The sequence below is a fragment of the Aulonocara sp. 'chitande type north' Nkhata Bay genome, linkage group LG20 (genome assembly GCF_057382095.1).
Source record: "Aulonocara sp. 'chitande type north' Nkhata Bay isolate Kocher_YH1m ecotype deep benthic linkage group LG20, A_spYH_male_GT1.1, whole genome shotgun sequence".
In the NCBI taxonomy this organism is placed as follows: Eukaryota; Metazoa; Chordata; class Actinopteri; order Cichliformes; family Cichlidae; genus Aulonocara; species Aulonocara sp. 'chitande type north' Nkhata Bay.
In genome coordinates, this window is record NC_141363.1 from 24,729,351 (window position 1) to 24,749,495 (window position 20,145).

The 20,145-nt window shown below is 39.7% G+C and overlaps 2 protein-coding genes across 3 annotated transcripts; one reads left to right on the plus strand and one right to left on the minus strand.

Moving 5' to 3' along the window:
• Positions 1-643: 643 nt before the first annotated feature.
• On the minus strand, positions 644-2,920 carry fam43b (family with sequence similarity 43 member B). Its single transcript, XM_086278606.1, has one exon. It carries the CDS (start codon positions 2,759-2,761, stop codon positions 1,754-1,756), a length of 1,008 nt encoding a protein of 335 aa, XP_086134732.1. The 5' UTR covers positions 2,762-2,920; the 3' UTR covers positions 644-1,753.
• Positions 2,921-14,266: 11,346 nt separating this feature from the next.
• Positions 14,267-19,905, plus strand: mul1 (mitochondrial E3 ubiquitin protein ligase 1). 2 transcript variants are annotated; one of them, XM_086278298.1, is made up of 5 exons: positions 14,267-14,446; positions 16,101-16,246; positions 16,335-16,422; positions 16,518-16,638; positions 18,120-19,905. In XM_086278298.1, the coding sequence occupies exons 2-5, from the start codon at positions 16,127-16,129 to the stop codon at positions 18,847-18,849; spliced, it is 1,059 nt and encodes a 352-aa protein (XP_086134424.1). In that variant the 5' UTR covers positions 14,267-14,446; positions 16,101-16,126; the 3' UTR covers positions 18,850-19,905. The 2 variants fall into 2 exon arrangements, with proteins under 2 accessions (XP_086134424.1, XP_086134425.1); XM_086278299.1 differs by lacking the exon at positions 14,267-14,446 and adding an exon at positions 14,496-14,725.
• Positions 19,906-20,145: the final 240 nt, after the last annotated feature.

Consider the following 20,145-nt stretch of genomic DNA (forward strand, 5'->3'; position numbering starts at 1 on the left):
AAACGGCTTTTGATGTTTGATACCTGACATGAATTCATGAATTGTTTAACTGTTACTAGCTTTTCAACGTTAATATATTTATTATTTTTATGGTGATATAATCCAAACATGGTATAGTTACATATCATCCCAGTAAACCCGGTTAAACTCTCTTCCTTCATTAGAAATAGCTGATTTTGGCAGCAATATGCTTGATTAGTAAGTCAACTTCCTGGTCCCCGTTTTGGATCACTCGTTACTGTCGGAGCCTGACAGCCGTCCTGTCGAGGCAGGTGCTTTATGTTCCTTTTCTGAACAATTCAGCCCACTGATTAATTGCTCCCCTTAGGGTTAAGTGATGCAGAGCCACTGCGAGGCTTGCAGAAATTTATCAAACCACATTAACATCTAATGAAACTGGCAGCTGAAAGTTGTCTTTTCTGTGGCAAAAACATTTATTTATCCTTCTATACAGTTTGAAAGCAGATTAATCGGATGTAAATAGGCTGTTCTCTTGTGTTTGACGTGATGGTAAGACATATTTTCACATCACAAACATGCAAATGTACACTAGTGGAATGCTGAGCAGTTGCATTCATTTGAATAATCTCTTTGATACCATCTTGAAATACACTCCTCCTGAGATTCAAGAAGGAAACCCAAGCAAGGGTAATTTTTATTCATCATATTTGGAAAATAAATAGCTTCATCTCATAGTAATCACAATGCATCTTGGGACAGTAGCACAGATATTATCAACAGGAAATCAGCTACAGTCATATTTCAAACACTTGTGTTCAATAGTGAGGGTCATTTGCATTTTTGCAAGGGCTCATGGAAAAACTGCATTAGCAAAACTAAGACGGGCAGAGCAGTGGCAAACAGTTTGTTTTTGCTTTAGCAAATCATAAATATATATTTTAAAAGATGCATTATAAGAATTAATCAATGCTGCATGAACAGTTATGTAATAGTCCCTGGTCACGCATTTATCACAGTGTTCATTTTAAAAGCCAAAGGATCAAAGATGTCATGAGAAAAAAGACAATAGCTCAGCACGAAAAAGGTTACTGCTGACTTGTCATGCATAAATGATAAGGACCTTAACAAATGGCAGCAATAAACATGTCGACTCAATGGCTTGCCTCCTAAATTATAGCCTTATTCATTAGTCGGCTGCTATCATTAGTAAAACCGTAATAAACTTCTTCGCTGGGAAAGGTCAGTCTGCGAGTCATTTTAATGAGGATTGTCATTTTAGAAAAGTTACACAAATTTACAAAGAACCTCCCTGAAAAATATCACAAGTCAGTCCAAAAAATGACCCTGTTTACAAACGAGGCTTGAAATATACTCACAAAAATAAGAGACAGAGGTCTACTAATTACATCCTGATCGGTGCTGCAATCAATATGTGACACAAATGTCAGCGATCTCAGCGTCTCTCAGCACTCCCGTGTTTTCTGAACCCAGTGTCCTCATTTGTCATTGTGCTGCTGTTAGTCTGTGCATCACCAGCCCTCCTGTGTAAACATGCAGTTTCCCAAACTGCTACAGTCAAGCCCGAATCCGAGGCATCCGGGCAGAGTAGGAATTACTCCCACAAACGATCGTCTGCCTCTTCTTGTCCACCCGGTAAGTTGGAGAAGTTTCTGGTAAACACTTTGCATTACATGGTTGGGGCAGGAGGGAGCCTGAGTGGGGTACCAGTGAAGGGCAGAGAGAGGAATGTGTCATTGTAGTGCAGAATTGCACTCTTTAAACTGTGTTACAGTCACACCAGAGAGGTTATAAAGGTAAATGTATTGTTGTTGCTGTCACTGACAAAGTTGATTTGGCACTGCTCCAGTCGAGCAATATCCCCAATGTCCAACTTTGATAATAACTGAGTCGGGTCTGTGTTTGTCGTTAAAACCTTCTGTTTGTCCTGCTGCTCCTTTACATCCTCCTCCGCTTCCTTCACCTCTTCCTTTCTATCTTTGCTCTCCTTCTCACATTCCTCCTCCTCTTCCTCTTCCTCTGTGATGGAGCAGAGACGGGTGGCAGTCCCGGGGTTGTCAGCAGGCGGTCTGTAGTGGCACTGCCCGTTCAGCAGCCTCCTCAGAGGCATCAGGGGCACTGCCTCCTCACCGAGCAGCTGCTGCTGGCAGTGCCGGAAATCACTCTGACGCTTCAGCCGCTTGAACTCGCTGAAGGCGGAGGTGGCATTCTGGTAGAGGCTGTGGGCGATTGCCTGGGCCTTCTCCGACTTACTAACCAGGACTGCGTGACACCGGAGCACCACCGCCATGTTCTTGACCTGGTGCCTATAAATCCAAGCCAGGATCTTGGGCCGGCACGGGTCAGCGGTGCAATAAGTGATCCTGTTCAGGGAGTAAAGATGGATGGGTTTCTTTTTCCCGGATTTGTCGGCACTCATCCGGATCCCTTGTGGTCCCACTGTTAACCTCATCTTGACACTCTGGTCCCCATAGTTGCTCCTCGCCCAGATTTTGGCCACCGCCTCCTGGGTGCAGCCATCTCCCTTTGCCGTAATGGTGACCACACTTCCCAAGTAGCGCACATTATAAACCGGCTCCTCTTTATTCAGTTCAACCTTTTGCCGTTTTGTGTGGAAGATGCTACCCACCCAGTCAAAGGGGCAGTCGGGTAGCAAGTCAGGACAGGAGCGCAGCAGAGAAGAGAGGATGGAGTGGTATGTCAGTCCAGTCCCCAGGCTCTTGGGTTTACTCTTCGCCTCATCCTCCACCAGAACAAACTTATTCCTTCTCCAGGGCAGCATGGCGTGGGCGAAGTTGGTGCGAGCGAGTGAGCGAGCCCCTCTGTTGCTACGTTTCCTCTTGTAAGCTCAGGCAAGAAGAGTATTAAAGCCGATGTGGGCGAGAGAGAAAGAGGAAAGCACAGAGAAGCTGCTTGGCGAAGCACAGAGAAGAGACTGAGAGCTGCGAGCCTCAGCCAGTCTGTTCCCAGTTCGCTCCTCCTTCCTCTCCTCCTCCTCCTCTTTCTCATCTGTTTTCTGCATCATGCAGCGCTGATCAGTGCAGGATCCTTAGCCCGGCACTCGGGCACTCTCAACCCCCTCCCTGCTTTATTGTTTTGTTTCCAAATGGCTCAGTCCCAAAGCACTATTTATCCATCCAGCTTTGCACTGAGCTATCACTCTATCTACGTTTCTTGTAAACATGAGAAAAACAAGTATTCCCTCTTAGGTAACTACTTATTAAATGAGTTGTAAAAGTCACTTGTTAAGTGTGATTTGTTTAAGCAGGATCAGCGGAATTATCTTTTCCTATTAACAGCTTGAGGATGCAAGTGTTTTGGATCGATGTTGCAAGTGTTGCACAGTGAAGACCCCTTATTTCTGGAATGATTCTAACCCCTCTTTTAAGACTAGATAAATTTGTAAGGCCATTTAATCCTGTCAAAGGTTTGTTTACATCAGCAGTTCACTTCAGACATAAACTAGCAGAATTTTCCTTCCACAGCTGAGTCGCTCACTGTATATTATGCAAAGATATCTGAGATATAATAGTGAGGCTAATTAGGATTGGACTTAAAAATTCTGTTTGAGTGATATTACTGCATAATTAAAAACATTTTCAAAGACAGAGCAAGTTTCCAAAACTCCAAAACAGCTGATAAGCACTAAATTATGCTTTTGAAATACAGAATCCCATTATTTTTGTAACTGAAAATGTCTATATGTCATGCTTTAATGGATGCCTGCTTAATACATTTAGTAGTTCGTTCTTATTTCACAAATTATATCTACACACTTAGATTTTTTCTGTACTTTTAAGGATCAATAGAAACATTTTGTCAGCAGTGAGATAAGAGCAGTCCATATTCTGAATATAGCCTTTGTTTTATAGATGTTAAAAATGTTGAAAAGGGTCAACACTACCACTTTCAGACTCCAGGTCAGTGTTCACCTTTCATCCACTTTAGCAGAAAAACTCGATGGACGGTAACACCCACCGGACGGTTTGCTGGAAAAAAATTTTCAGCAGTGACTGAAAATCGGTGCAGACTTTCAAGGATTAACCCCATTAACCTGACCTTTTCTATCCCAGGACTAAATGTAACTTATTTTGTGGAATATCACAACCAGATGGATTGGCCATGATCCCTGATGATGAATCCAAATGACTCTGATAATCCCTGGAATTTCTTTTTACCATCATCCTCATCAAGTCACATTTCTACTTGTTGAAAATATTTGGGCCAGTATAACACCAAAAAAAAGATATTCTCACTGACCACAGCTGTTTAGTGCTAATTAACCCTGAACAAAGGTTATTAATAATCTGAATGCAGCGTCAGTGAAGCAATGATAAGGTATAAAATGAAGAGAATCAACCTTTTGGTAGATGCATTTATTGTCCTTTATTATGTTGTCAAAAACATGTCTCTTATAAATGTAAATGTATTGTGTTCTGCACATTAGTAGTATGTAAACAACACTTCCAGGTTTCAGCTCTGTTCTGTGGACATGGCTAAGATGAAAATGCATGATCATCTGTCCGACATCACCACATTGTGTCCAGACATCTGTTTACTGGCTGGATGACTCTGCTTCAATGAATCAAAATAAGTATCATATGTGTCTGCCAGCAAGCTGTGCTGGGCAGAATGGACTGAGCTGTCACGTGTACATGGTGGATGAAGTTCTTAGCTTAGAAAATTGTTACTGTGGCAACACTGGGAAATAAATGTCCCTCTTTCCACCCGTCGTGTGTGCAGTGAATTAAAAAAAGCACGCGGGGAGAAACAGATTGAACAGCTTTAGAGGCGTTATAACAGGGATAGCTCAGTAGGTAAAGTGGTCGCCCCATGATCGGAAGGTCGGCGGTTCGAATCCACTTAACGGCTACCCTGAGGTACCCCTGAGCAAGGTACCATCCCTACACACTGCTCCCCGGGCGCCTGCTTAGTGGGCTGCCCACTGCTTCACTGAGTGAATGGGTCAAATGCAGAGAAAAACAAGTAATTTCCCCATGGGGATCAATAAAGTATCCATTATTATTATTATTATTATTATTAACACACATAAATCCCTCTTATTATAACTACAAGAGCAAAAAAATTAAGTGCATCCAAGCTGTCTCTGAATGCTTACTGAAAGGGAAGACTTGGGATTGTTGAAACTGAGTTAATGGGCTTAGAAATGCTTGAGCAGTCACCACGTAGGAGACCACAGTGGGTCAAATGATTAAGAGATGTTGGACATTTAGTGAATGAAGACTGGATCTGATCCAGAATTAACTCCTTGAGTTACCAAAGACAGTCTGATTGAGAGGCCTTATCCAAGCATCTTTGGTCCCATAAATCACCTCTCAGATGCTGATGTACTAAACTGAAAAGATCCATCATGATTTTAAAGAAATGGATTTGTGTATTAAGTATTGACTTGCGTGAGTTATCATCCCATACAAGAATTCACTTAAGTGCAATTAGTGTAATACGTGTTTAGTCTCTTTATCATGTGGCATATGTTTCAGTCCTTCAGCTTTTAGTGAAACTGCAACAACTTTTCTCTTTTTTTCACCCATTGCTCTTATTTTGGTTAATGTATGAACTGCTCTCAGACAGAGTGTGGTGCATTTTTTAAATATCTGTCTGCATTCAAGTTTAATATTGGACTTTTAGACTTATATTCGACTTTTAGTTTTAGAACTGCTGAACTGTTTCCTGTGAACTTTTCATGCACTTTTATTTGCCCAGGCAAATAAAAGTGTCAGTGCGCCCCAGGGCAGCTGTGGCTACAACGTAGCTTGCCATCGCCAGTGTGTGAATGTGTGTGTGAATGGGTGAATGACTGAATGTAGTGTGAAGCGCTTTGGGGTCCTTAGGGACTAGAAAAGCGCTATACAAATGCAGGCCATTTACCATTTACCATTTAAAACATTTGCTAAAACATATGTGGCAATGTAACAAATAGTAGATGTGTCCAAAATAGATACAATATATAAAATAATACACTTAATATTATACTTACTGGATAATGCAAAGTAACTGTGTTATGACAAAAAATCAGTCTAACATGAGCCTTTAACCTTCATAGTGTCAGGGTGGAACAAAATGAACTGATCAGTTAATGCTAACCAGCATGGTTAACACGGTGCAAGTGCAAGGACTGCTAATTAGTTCAAACAGAATACAAACAATACTTACTGAGGGTGCTGGTTTAGTTCCCCGGGTAGAGCAGGTGATCCATATACTGTAAGGCTAATCCAGAGACCCAAGTTCAAACCTGCCTTAATACATTTGCTGCATGTCTTTCTCCAGCTTTCCTGTCTTTATGCCTCTATCACCCTGAAAGCTAAAAAGTCCCAAAATCATTTTTTATTGCTTACCAAAACTGGAGGATGGACTGTTTGTACAATTAAACACAAAAGAAGTCTTGTTTTACTAACTGCATTAAACGTGCTCTAAATAATCAAAGTTGAGAGGTCCAGTTCTGTAATACAAATGAGCTGTCCTGTAATGTACTAATAAAAGGCTAGAATTTAACTTAGAAAAACTCCAGGCCCCAGTCCCCTATGCTACCCTGAATTTGATAAGCAGCCAAGGAAAATAAAATAACTCAAAATGTTAGAAATATTCCAGTGTTAGAAAATCAGCACTGCTCAGTGTTAGCCATTGTTAATCTTCAAAACTGACTAGGTTACTTGTAAACATATAACACTGTCAAAAGTGTTAATTTAACACTCAACAGTGTTGTATTTACCACTCAGAGGTGTGGACCCATATAGACACTCTCCAGTGTTAATTTAACACTGGAGATTTTGCTGTGTACAAGAGGAAAAAAGCTGGGTTCACTTAAGAAGTTACAATGTATCTTCTTGAAATCTGTTCAAACTGGGATCGACAAAGTCAGAAGATTTGCAAGCAGACTTTGACCTAAGGTTGATTAAAATGTGTTTATTCGCTGTTAGTTGCAGGAAATAAAAAACAAATCTTTTATCATCATCATATCACTTTCTCTTCTACCCTTGAAAATGTGCATCAGTTATCAACTCACAAGCAATCCAGGGTGCAGAAGGTTATCGTAGCAAACCAATTACTTTCCCTAAGCGACATCCCTGCCTCACCTCTGAAATTCTTTTTCCTTATCCTCAGTTTCGACAGAAGACATTCTTTTATCCAGGCCAACATATTCTACGTATTTCTGTCTAGCAAGGCAGCCTAATTGAATTGGGCTCTCTCTTCATCACGCTACACTTACCCAGTGCAGTGTAATCAATGTGCAGGGTCTGGCAGAGAGGGGCCCAGCTCTTACATGGCTGATTTATGGTTGTACGTGAGGGCGACAGCAATGCAGGCAGCCGTAGCTTAAAGAAAGCGCGAGAGGGAATAGTGACAGAAAGGCTGCTGTGTTTTTCACGCATCAGACTGCCGCTATCAATAACACACCCACGGCCAATCAAAAATTAGTCTGACAAAAAATGACAAAGTAGCATTACAGAATGTTTGGTAGAGCTGAAGCCTTTTCTTTGTTTACAAAAACAGGAAGTAAAAGCCTCAAGGGAAGAAAATCAATATCACCTAATTTCCATACTATAGATTCTCTAGCTTTGGCTGAATACGTAATTCAGTTCAAGTGAATCATAGTTTAATGAAGAGGGAACGTGCAGGACATTATAGAAAGGAGGCTTATTCCCGTCCTTGCTCAGTAGAAGGGGACAGTCACAGGAGACATGCAGGTCAACTCCCCCTCGTTTAATCCTGCACTATAGAAGTGGAACAGTGCTGTGCTGCATTAAGTGGTTGTTTTAAAGGTCAGTGAAAAAATAAGGCAAAAATAATGAGGCAATTAGCCAAGACATTAGAAGCAAGGGCTAATTAATACATGTTAATTAGAATTATTTTAAGTATCTGGATGTGGATTCTTAGCACAAGAAAATAAATAAATAATGAGACATATGAGGAGTCTGATATCTGTTCATATGCTTTTTAAAGGGGACCTATAATGTATGTCTTTCATTTCTGCTATACCCAACACTGGGCAAAAGTCTTGAACCATCCCTCATTACTTTAATATTTGTTCCTCTGAGCTAGACTTTCTTGTAAGTTTTTTAAAGTGGTCTTGAGCAACAGACTTTCTGAGACTCTTTCAAAGATTTTCTTTGGCATTGGCTGTTTTTTTACTCATTTTTGTCCATTTTTAGAGGAATGTTTTTCATTTATTCGTCTCATCCACTTAGCACTGTCCTGTGAATCATTCAATCATAAAATGTGCCTAACCAGTGTTGTGTCTACACATAATAATATGTGTAGACACAACACCTCAGATAATGAGGGGGAAAGTAGCAGGTGGGAACACAGCTGAGGATACTTAACATAATGACTCAGATGGAAGTAAACTAAAGACACCAGACGACAACAATAAAAACAGGAAGTAACAAAACACAAAAACAGAGACTAAAGACACAGAACAAATGAGAGGCAGGAATACATAGAAACTCAATGAACTGAATATAAACCAAAACTGTAACTGTTAACAGAACTGGATGTTCAAAAGAACTAAACCCAGAGAAATATAAATATAAAGAAATACTATTATTAGAAAAATACAAAAAAGAAATGATTCTCAGAAGTTAACAGAATAATCATTTACAGAAAACCTGCGATCCAATACTCAGAGACCCTGACACACGGTCAGCAACAGAAATGCTCTGCTTCATAGTTTGGTTGTGACAAGTGGTTATTTGAGTTTCTGCTGTGACCCAGCATTTTGAGTTCATTTTGTATTTTTTGATTTCTTATATTGAATATATGCTCAGTGCTTAGGGTTTGGTTGTGTTTCATTCTAGTTTTGTTCCTTCTATCATTCCTGATTCATTTGTAGTTTCTTGTCTTCTCTGTCAATATGTCATGTGTTCCTTGTTTGCGTGCTTCATGTTGTCAAGCTTGTGTGCCATGTCTAAGTCTCTCAATGTTTCCTGTTTTATTTTGAAAGTCTGGTGTTTCCATGTTCAGCGTGCTTAGTTTTACTCTTCCCCTGAGGTGTCATTATGTTCATTTGTTTCAGCTGTTTCCACTGTATTTCCACTTCCCCTGATCACCTCCTGTGTGTATTCAGTCTGTGTGTTGTCATTCAGTCTTTGTCGGGTTGTTTGTGTTTCCTCCGTTAAGTTTCATGTATGTCATGATTCTGCTCAGGTCATGTTCCATGTTTTAGTTTTTCATATGTTCCTGGTCTGTTATCATAGTTCTCCCAGTTTAGGTTTTAGTTTAGTTTTACCGTTCGCTTTATTTTTGTTCTTATGTTATCGGCCACAATAAAAGGCTCGCTTTTTGTTTGAAACTTAGTTCTGTCTCCTTCAGTGTCTGCATCAGCTAACGCCTGCCTGTTAAACATGCAACACACCCATGCCACATTCAAAGTTATTTAAACCTTTGTCCTCCCTCTGATGCTCAGTTTGAACTTCATCAGGTTGTTTAAACCATGCCTACATGCCTGATGCATTTGCATTAAAATGCAGTTTTACCTAATAAAGTGTCCCGTGAGTGTGTAAGATTACTATTGATCTTCATGTTAGCTGTAATATGGACATAAACATGCAGCATTTTCCTGAAATGTTCATTTATTTTTAAACCACATTTTGGATGTTGCATTTTCCTTCATCTCATATTCGCACTATGATAACTGCACATTATGCATACCAGTATATTCAGCGGTATCAGGAATACTAGTGTTTCATTGCATGTTGCAGCTAAAACCTTTTCATGCTTTCAAGGGCAAAATATATGTGAGACACCACAATAAAGTCATTGCCAGCTACATTCATTATACATCCTGTGCTCCTCTTGAGTAATGCTCAAAGCAGTCCTCCGGCTGCAGAACGCCGGCTCATTTCAGTGTTTTTCTCAAATAATATGCTTTTCAGTGGATGAATAAGCAGCCTGTATGCATGTGCAGAAGTAAAAGCAGTTAGTATTCCAAACATGTTTTACATTTAAATTCTTCAAATCTTTTGATTGTTTGCTAATTTTTGATTAGCTTATTAACACCAAATATTTTTTGTCAATGAAGGCACTTTACTGAAGAGTAAAAAGAAAAAGACTTCTAACTGATATTGTCTTTAATTTAGTGAGACACTCCTCCAACCACATGTGAGTATTTGGACATTTCAAAGGTCGAGTGGTTACTTCTGCAGTTGTATATTGTAATTTCAGCACCTGTAAGTTACTGTAAGTTTGAAAGAGTATTACAATAAATGAATGTGCCTGCTGTGTAACAGTGAAAAGGAAGGGTGTTGTGGATTTTGCACAGGCAGGCAAAATGCCAGGCTTCTCTGAATCAGTCGCAGCAAATTCCAAATGTCGTCCTTTCAGCGGTGCAGCATCAAGAGGACACATACAATGTTCTTCTCGCCTCTAGTACTCCTCCTATAAAGCTGCTGCCTCCATCTGCTATCTCTATTTCTGTCTGTTTGAAATTAATGTGAATGTGTCAGGCTGGCATTTGAACGGAAGTCTTTCTGTGACTGACACAAACAAAATGAGGTAGTCTTACATGGGCAGAGGGGGGTAATAGAAAGGTAGATTCTCTCCACAAAATAAGGTGACTAATGTTGAAAAGAACTCCCCCAGGACATCCCTGCTCTTTTGTTGAGGTTGAAAATAAGGCTGCAACTTTTCCCGAGAGAAGCAAAGCTCCCTGACTTTGTGAAGGCTGATCATTCAGATGTCAGGTTGATTATGTCAGACTGATTCAGCCACGGGAGTTTTCTGTGACAGATTTTGCTTTCACTTTGCTGAATTTTTAAGATTTTAAAAGGGACGCTAAAAGGATGAAGTGCATTTCAGGGACATTTCAAGAAGTAAATGCAGTTAGTGAATGTAAAGATTAGACGAGTAAAAAGAAATGCACCATTAAAGGCTGTTGCACCTGCTGCTTTCCTTCATTCATTACGTTTTAAACAGCCCATCTGAATAATTACAATGAGCATTTCTGTGCGGTGTGTCTGGCAAATAATTACTGATGTGAAATGAGCTGAGTGCAAGATAACAGGAATTGATCATATGAATAAGAATTATACATTATTTGAAGGCAGAAGACAGATTTTTAGTTCGGACTTACAAAGTTGCAAAATGAAATTGTAAATGCAGACCTTTGTTTCACTAAACATAAATAGATAAATATATTGTAAAAGGATGAAGAAAGCTATCTTTCATGTTGGAGGGTGGAGGACGAGTTCTTAGTAACTGAACAGAGGAAAGAAACAGCCCAGGAGTTTAGGTTGCTCATTTCTATAAGATGAAAGACTGTATGAAAGATAAATGTAGCTTTCAGATCTAAAAAATGAAGCCAGCAGGTGGTGACTCCTCTGGTTGCAAAGAGGAAGGCCGGTTGTTGCAAAGTTCATGAAAAAAATATACCAACATTCCCTTTCTATGATTTCAGTAAACATTATTAAGCTCTGGCACTCTGTCTTTGGTTCTGTCTTCTTTCTCTCACCCCCAACCAGTTGTAGCAGATGGCTGCTGGAGATTCCTTCCTATTAAAAGGGAGTTTTTCCTTTCCACTGTCACCAATTACTTGCTCCTGGGGGGGTCTTTTGATTGCTTTCTCTGGGTTTTCTCTGTATTATTAAAAAAAACAAATAATTAGCCAAAAGGTGACATCGTGGTGGCTACATCCATTTCTTCTTATTTCTCCCACAAATGAAGAAGTCGTAAAACATCCCAAAGGCAAGGAGAGACAATGAAAAGAAACAGGAGTAAACACTAGATGTGCATTTACTGAGTGGACAGAGCTCTGAGTGACATCAGATCCATAAGAAACAAACCCAAGTATCTAAAAAGGACAAAATACCAGCAGGGATTTTATCTTGCAACTTTTTATCATTGCTTCATAGTTTTATATTTGAGATGACTTTAGGTAGACATCATAAAAGTAGTTTAAAAAAAACGCCTTTAAAGAACTCTGATACCGTGTTTACAAAATCAACTGCTTTTCTGCAGTTTCACTGTTTTTATAGGATTTCCACTTTATTCAACCCAGCATGACCCAAATTCTTTTAAAATGCTGTTTCAACCAGCAGCATCAAACGTGTGAAAACAGCCTTTTTTTTAATCCAAAGCTCTGCTTGCTCTGATAGCAGCACTTTTATTGAGTGAAACTGGCTGATGTTTTTTCAGGCAATTCACTCCAACACTGTGCAGTACCACCATTTTAATGGATTGCTGTACGGGGTGGTTTTGACAGCTGGTTGACCTGGTTTAAAAACAAAGACTCAGAAATGATTAGAGATATACAGAGTAGCCAAAAAAAATGATCTGAAAATGTATAAATGTATTCAATACACCCAATGCACTAAGTTTCAGTATTGCACCTAATTCCAATGATTTTTGCCTCATCAAAGCTCTTCTCTTTATCTGATAGATTCGGCTTGAGTAAGCAGGGCATGGCTTTTCAGGCTAAAGAGCCTCCTGCTACAAACTGTGCCAACTGAAACCACAACACACTAGAAATACACCAAGCACATGATGCAATGGGAAAGTGCAAAGAGGCAATATACAACAAAAGATAATTTGGTCATTTAGTTGAAATATGGTTCTTAAGGAGAAATCCATCAAAACAAAAGGCGTACCCATTCTACTGGACTTACTGTTATAAATCTACTGACTCACACTGGACTTAATTTTGTCTGACAGCCACTGTCTCTGTTTTTGTTTTGTTTGTTTTATCCAAATGTAAGTGTGTGCATGAGTGTATACTGAAATGATTTATAAGATGACCCAAAGTCATGGTTAAAGAGTGCCATTAATGCTAGCCGAGAAAACACAATTTGTATGCAGCCTTGGATAAACTGCAGGCAGAGAGGGTCACCCCAGGGCGAGGAAGCCCTCCTACCCTCCAGGAGGCTTTTGGGTACACCTTCACATCTTTATGGACTGGAATATATATCTTTTTTTTAACTGTAGCACTGACTTTATGTCCTCTGCAGCAGCACTAGAATGTTCATGGTGCAGCAGGAGAATTAAAAGACACGAGCAGAACAACACCAGGAACATTAAAAAAGAAATCAGATCAGCGGCAGGCCTAAAGGAGATATAATGAGAGGATGTGTAACTAACATTCATTTTAATGTTTAGAATTTGCATGACTGGCACGCCCAAAGCTGTCATTATGTTTGTATGCATGTATGTAGTCTATGCTTGTTTGTCTCTAGTTTGTTGCAGATTTTAATGCATTTTAAAGACCCGTGGCTATCAGATGGCATCAGTGCCATCAGTGCTGCTTGTCCCTATACAAAAAAAGGGGGAAAAATCAAAGCTGCACTTTATTGCTGGAAAAATAGGTCTCAGTGCCTTAGCTAAGGTAAACACAATGTCTAGTAAAAACATAACAGTTGCTGACTTACTTGTTTTGTTTAGATCTGACTACTGCAACTCCCTCTTTATGGCACTGAGGAAAAGTGGCTCTCGATCTCACCTCAAATAGAATTCAGCAGCTCAGCTTCTTACTGGGTTTTCAAACACCCAAATCGTGGCTTCCTTCCACTGGATCTCTGTTTGTTTTAGAATTTTTTTGCACAAAATTTCACTGATCACTTCTAAAGCAGAAATCCTGAATCTCAAGTGGGGCTTCTCTGGGGCTTAAATCTAAAGGTGACCCTGCTTCTGCCCCAGCTATGGGAAAATCTGCTGTTGGAGATAAGGCTTTCATATTAACTTCACTTATTAAAAAACGTTTTTTATAGATGCGCTTTTTCTGTTGCTCTCTTTTTTTTGTTTGTTTGTTTGTTCTGATTGATTTTAATGTTTCATTTGCATAGAATTATGTCTATTGACATTTTAGCTCTTGAGTTTAACCTTGGCTTTTTGTTTCAATTAACCTTTTGAGTAGATGATTTTTTTTTCTTTTTTCTTTTCAGTTCACTTTAGTTTCTGTTAATTTCCAGAGTGATTATGCGCATTTCATGTTAGTTTTTATTATTAAATTAGTCCAATTTCAGTGTAATTTTGAGCATTTTTATGACTATAATGTGGAAGAAGTCAGATTCAGATATAGATGAGATGCTTTTAATGTCATATAAACATTCCAGTCTCACTAAAGAAATACACCAAAGCCTCCTGATGCTTGACAGATTTGGCTACACTGATAAAGACTAAAGCATGTACAATTTTTATATTATCTAGTTTTGTAAGCATTTAATATAATTTCAGTTTGTTGTTGTCGAGTTGCAACGTCTGTTTGTTGTTGTTTTTTTATTTCGGTATCTAAAATGTTTTTGTTTGTTTTATTTTTGTTTTGTTTTGTTTTGTTTTGTTTTTTTCCTTCTAGTTTTTACTTTAGTTTTATTTAACCTTGGATAGGAGCTGGTATGGCCGTCAAGTTCACGAATAGATGTACGCTGCCACACTGCCATCTACTGGTGGGGAGGCAAAGTGCACGTCGGTGTCTTTCCCGGTGTTGGTGTTGGCTTAGCTGTGGAGACTGCTGTTGTTTCAGGTTTGTTGACAGGAAATCGAGTGTAAATGTGTGGCTGGACAGTCCGTTAAAGCTGCTTTTAGTTGTCTCCTTATGTGACGGCTGCAGCTTATTTCAAACAAATGTCTCAGCCGTCCTTTCATTTCCAGTCAAGGCATAGCTAGCAAACTGCTAATTTAGCCAAGCTAGCTAGTAATGTCAGTTAAGGAAGTGAAGGAAATGATAACTTTAGTCAACACTCCAGCTAACGACTTCGCTTTAAACGAAAGGATATTTACTGACAAAGACTGATATTACCATGTAAGCTGATGATTTAATTGTTAGCACTGAGTAATGTTGTGTTTGCTGAAGCTAACTCTCTTGTCGTGTTAGTTAATGGGGGCTATTTTAGTGTCCAGACTGGAGTAACCATAAACTATATATTTACCGTTTAAGCTGTGAGCGGTTTCCAGTCCATTTAGATATGAAAAGGAGAAAAGCAAAACATTAGGGAGCCGCAGACGTGACTTTTTCAAAAGTATTTATCTACACGCATTCAATTATGGGTAGTTTCAATGTGCTTTATTTGTGAGATGATCCTATTTGAAATTTGCTCTAAGTTGTAACGAGATGCCACGCAACCTTTGCTCTGACGTTCCTGTTTCGGTAGATTTTTAGCAACAGCAGTGGCAAAAGTCTGCATATATTTACGGATTTTTATTGTCATTGCAACACATACTCACATGAGGTGAAATTATTTTTTTCGCTGAGGTCCTGGTTAAAGCCAACAAGAATGAGAGAAAAGAAACAGAAGCAAGCACCCTAAAACAATTTGACAGTGTTCTTTAGTATAAATAAAAACAAAAAGTGTATAGTTCAAAGACACAAGTGGTGTTACCTTTGGCTGGGACCACTAGAGTTCAGCAGTCTTACTGACTCTGCTGGTGTAGATGTCTGTAGTAGTGGTGGTGGCGGCAAGGCAGCATCCAACCATCCTCTGTGCAGCTTCCACCACCTCAGCAGAGAGTTGCCTTCTCTCCCACAGAGCAGCTGCCGTGCCCCACAGGACATGACAGTCTCCACCACGTGTGTAGCTCAGGACTGAACTCCCAAGTCATATATTTTATGTTTATTTTTTAAATATATATTTAAAAAATCTAAATATGTTTAGATTTTTGGTAGAACAAACAAGACCTTTGAGATTGATTGGCGGAAAATTCCTTTAAATTTTTGAGTTGTGAGGATTTCCTGCTCTTTGTAATCTCATAGTAAATGTGGTTTATTGGTAGTTTGAACTGCTGCACAGTCAAAACTATTTGTAGGGTGTCCATATTGTGGAGTCTAATTGAATGTTTTGGAGTAAAAACAATGGTATCCTATAATATGGAGTTCAAGTGCAGAAAATGGAAATTGCACTTTGTGGTGGCTTTGTAAATGGACAATTTCCAACATTTGTGGTTGATCGGACTGTGGAAAGTAAAAGCAAAGAGTCTGTTGCTTTATTCAACAGAAATCTATGCATTTTCTTTTCATCTTCAGTGTGCTTAAAAATATTACAATGCTGATCATTTTCCCGTGGCTAAAGTGTCTTTTAGTGAGTTCCAGGAACTACTTTGTAGGTCAAACTCTGACAGTTGTGGCCTATTGGACTGACATGAATGATAACTTCCTGATGTGTTCATCTCCTCTCTCACAGCGACCTTCAATGCTGTAGATTTCAGGATGGACTCCAGTGGGAAGCCCTCAACGGCACAGATTGTGGTTTTAGCCACAAGCTCGGCTCTGACCGCATTCTTCTATTCCATTTACAGAAGCAGAGCTACAATAGTTGCCAGATTAAAGGTCAGACATATTTCTGCATTTCTCTGTTTATCATATGCAGGGTGAAAATTCCTTACATTTTTAGTATATATTTATTTTTATTCTACAGGAAGCAAAGAAAGTCTCCCATGACCAAGATTTGAAAACCATCCTGTCTGAAACTCCTGGAAGATGTATCCCATATGCCGTCATAGAAGGTTTGCTGAGCCGTGCGGAAAACCTAAATAAAGTAACTTTTATTTTTATTGGGAGTCCTGAAAAATAATTGACACTTATTTATTGCACACTGCAGGTGTGGTGAGATCTGTGAAGGAAACACTAAACAGCCAGTTTGTCGATAACTGCAAAGGTGTCATTGAGAGGCTGACGCTGAAGGAGGAGAAGATGGTGTGGAACCGCACCACTCACATATGGTAAGAGGTTAAATAAATATGTTTTTTTACAGACAGTCTGAATGTTTTGTTATTCAGCTGAAATAAATAACATTTTCTGTTTTCCACACCAAACATCTGTTTTTTAATTTAAAAAACGGAACTATTTATGCTAAGTGATTTTTGGTTTAATGATGGCATGCAGTTATCAAATTCATTCATAAACGTAGACGGAGAACAGGATTACATGCTGACGTTTCGCCATTGGGAAAAACAGTTGTGTCAGTGTTGTAGTTAGAGGGAGAGCAGATGGTAACGCTGACGCAGACAGCAGCCTGCTAAACAACTCAAGAGCCAAATACTCTGGTAACTAAATTGAGCTTATTTCATGCTGAAGTCACCTTCTTCTCTAATAACTTTTTTTCACAGGCATGACCAAATATTCAGGGAAAAGAAAAACTGCTGCCAACTGTTTAGTGAGTCCCAGCATCCATTTTCTGCTACTTAACTGAGTCGAATGGGTGGCAGTCTAAGCAGAGATGCCCTTTCAAGGCTATCTGAGAGACATAATCTCTCAACCATGTCCTGGTCTGCCTTTCGGTCTCCTCGCAGTTGGACTTGCCTGAAATGTCTCACTTAGAAAGCGTCCTAGTCAGATGCCCAAACCACCTCAAACTGGCTCTTTTCATTGAGGATGAGTTGCAGCTCTACTCTTTTCCCCTGTCTCTAAGAGAGTCAGAGCGGAGAAAGCTTTTCTCCTTCTTATTCTTATTCTCACGATCTTCTTATTCTTTCAGTCTCTACCCACATGTCATGGTCACAGGTGAGGGCAGGAGTGTTGATCGACTAGTAAAATCCAGTTTTGCCTTCACACTCAGATATCTCTTGTCCAAAGCATACCGGACTCTGTGCAAGGGATAAAAGTGCAGTGCATTAAAACAAGTGTTGGGCGTGCATGCTTTTCAGCCGAAGTAATTGAGTATTTTCAGTAACTGTGGAAAAAAATACCAGCTTGAATCTCCCAAAATTGCCTCAAGTTCATTAGGTCATTGCATATTACAAAGGCGGTGTGCAAAGAACGCATGAGGTCCTCAGATTTTGTAGCAGTGACTGACAGGCTGAGGCAAAAGCAATGACTGTCCATTACTGACCTATATCCTTCTTATTAAATCTACCCTACACGTCGGAAAAAACAAGACAGAGAAAAATGACTTAAAAAGTCATTCGCACTTGAAACTCTTAAATATCTTTTTAAATGATTCTTTTAAAAGCTTTGAAAAATGTTTATATGGCAGTTTTACATAATTTGATTATAAGAAAATTGCCGAATAATCTGAGATTATTATTGTCATGCAAAGAAACTATTTAAAATACACTGGAGCTTAAATAAAGAGCTAATAATCAAAAAAAAAAGAAAAAAAGCCCAAAATATGGTTGTTTGTCTTTATAAGCTGAGCTTTGGACTGTTGCTGTTTTCTGATGCATGGATAGTGATTATAAATTAATGTAATGTTTCCACACAGGAACAGCACAGAGAAAATCATCCATCAGCGCATTAACACAGTTCCCTTTGCCCTCGGGTCACATGATGACGATATCGCTTCCACAGTCCGAGTTATACGCCCGTTAGATGCAGCGGAGTTGGATCTGGAGACCACCTACGAGAACTTCCACCCCACAGTCCAATCCTTGTCCAGTGTTATTGGTCACTTCATCAGCGGGGAGCGACCAAAAGGCATCCACGAAACCGAGGAGATGCTGCGTGTGGGTGACAGCATCACAGGAGTCGGAGAGCTGGTCCTGGATAACAACCTGATTAAGCTCCAACCACCCAAACAGGGCTTCTGTTATTTCCTCACTCGGCTGGACTACGAGTCTCTCCTGCGGAAGCAGGGGACCAGCGTTAGACTCTGGAGGATTCTGGCGATTGTGTTCGGCATGGCTGCCTGCTCCACGCTCCTCTACATCCTGTGGAAGCAATACATGCATCGCAGACAGAACAAGAAGGAGAGAAGCATACTTGAGGAGTTCAAGGAACAACAGAGGAAGCGTTTGCGTGAACTTAACATAGAGGAAAGCAGCATATCCCCCACCAGCTGCACTGTCTGCCTGAGCCAGGATCGCTCCTGCGTGTTTCTAGAGTGTGGTCATGTGTGTACCTGCAGCCAGTGCTACGAGGCCCTGCCAGAGCCAAAGAAATGCCCCATTTGCAGGGCATCTATAGACAGGGTGGTGCCTCTTTACAACAGCTAAAGTGCTAGAGTCCTCTCAGCCTGTTGCAGCCATTGTATACCTTGAAGATTATCTTTCAAAAACTGCCTTTTCAGGCTTAAAACAGGCACTTGTTTCTGCTTTTCCTGCGGCAAATCTCTGTGCTGAATAATAGTGCATTTACAGCTCCAATCAAATGTTCAAATCAGAATTGAAAACTGGAAATTCATCTTGATTGAGAAAATGGATTTTCCTCCTGTCATGTTCAGAGTGAAAATGAGGTCTTTGTGTGCTCACACTCTCACAGATCTTGGCCCTGCTTCCTGATAATCTAAGTCTCTGAAAGCATTTTCTGAGGCGGATAAAAATGGGGTTTATCAGTTAAAAAGCTTGAATGTTGTAGAAACATTTGTGATTGTTCAGTGAGAAAACACAGCTTCAAGTGCAGTTGTCAACGGCTTTCTCTGCTTGTTGCCAAATTACACCAACACCCTTAGGAAATTAGTTAAGATTAAGTCACAGCACTTCTATAAATATATGCATTTTAGCACTTATTATCAACATCTTCCTGTCATTCGTGCAAGTACGTGACACTCAACAAAACAAAAAAGTGTTTTATTAGTCAGAAAAGTCAAATTAAAAGTGTCAATCGCCGGTTACGGTTTGATTCTGTTTCATGTTATTACATTAATTTGCTACAAAGAGAAAATGGGCGTCGTACAAAATATAGCTGCTTTTCATCTGTGTCTCTGAAAGATCATCACAGGGCTTAGAAATTAGCATAAGCAATAAAAGCTGCAGTTAAAACCCCTCCCAGGCCCTTCTGCAGCCTTTCACAGCCAGAGCAGAAGGCACACTTCAATGTTTGAGTATCTCTAAGAATGTCTGTAAGTTATTTTGCATTTGGGAAACTTTTTTTGTTATTGATGTGGATAATCCAATAAGCTTAGCCTTGAGGTGCTTTTGGGAAACGGGCTCATTTTGCTTATCTTAATTTGTTTTGTTTTCCTGCTAGCATTTTTTAAGGGAATGTGTTGTGGTCATTTCTAGCTCTGTGTTTATTCTTTGGCTCTATTAAAGTAGCTTTACATAATTCAATGGTCGAAATTATTTATCTCATACTGGACCTTGGTGCAGCTGCTCAGTTTCTTCACTGTCGGAAACAAGCTGATTTAGCTCCTCCACATTTAAAGCTGTCGTCTTTTATAAAGATACTTTTTGTCATTAGCATCTAAAGGTTTAAAGAAAACTTTGACCACCCAGAGGGCAGTGTTTTAATAGTGGATGCTGCTGTTTAACTTTTCTTTCCCACCAATTCCTAATCCCAATTGCCTGTAT

Coding starts and splice junctions, on each gene's coding strand:
- mul1 (XM_086278298.1), top strand. CDS start 16,127: ATGGACTCCAGTGGGAAGCCCTCAACGGCACAGATTGTGGTTTTAGCC. Junction 16,247..16,334: donor CAATAGTTGCCAGATTAAAG/GTCAGACATATT, acceptor TTTATTCTACAG/GAAGCAAAGAAAGTCTCCCA. Junction 16,639..18,119: donor AACCGCACCACTCACATATG/GTAAGAGGTTAA, acceptor GTTTCCACACAG/GAACAGCACAGAGAAAATCA.
- fam43b (XM_086278606.1), bottom strand. CDS start 2,761: ATGCTGCCCTGGAGAAGGAATAAGTTTGTTCTGGTGGAGGATGAGGCG.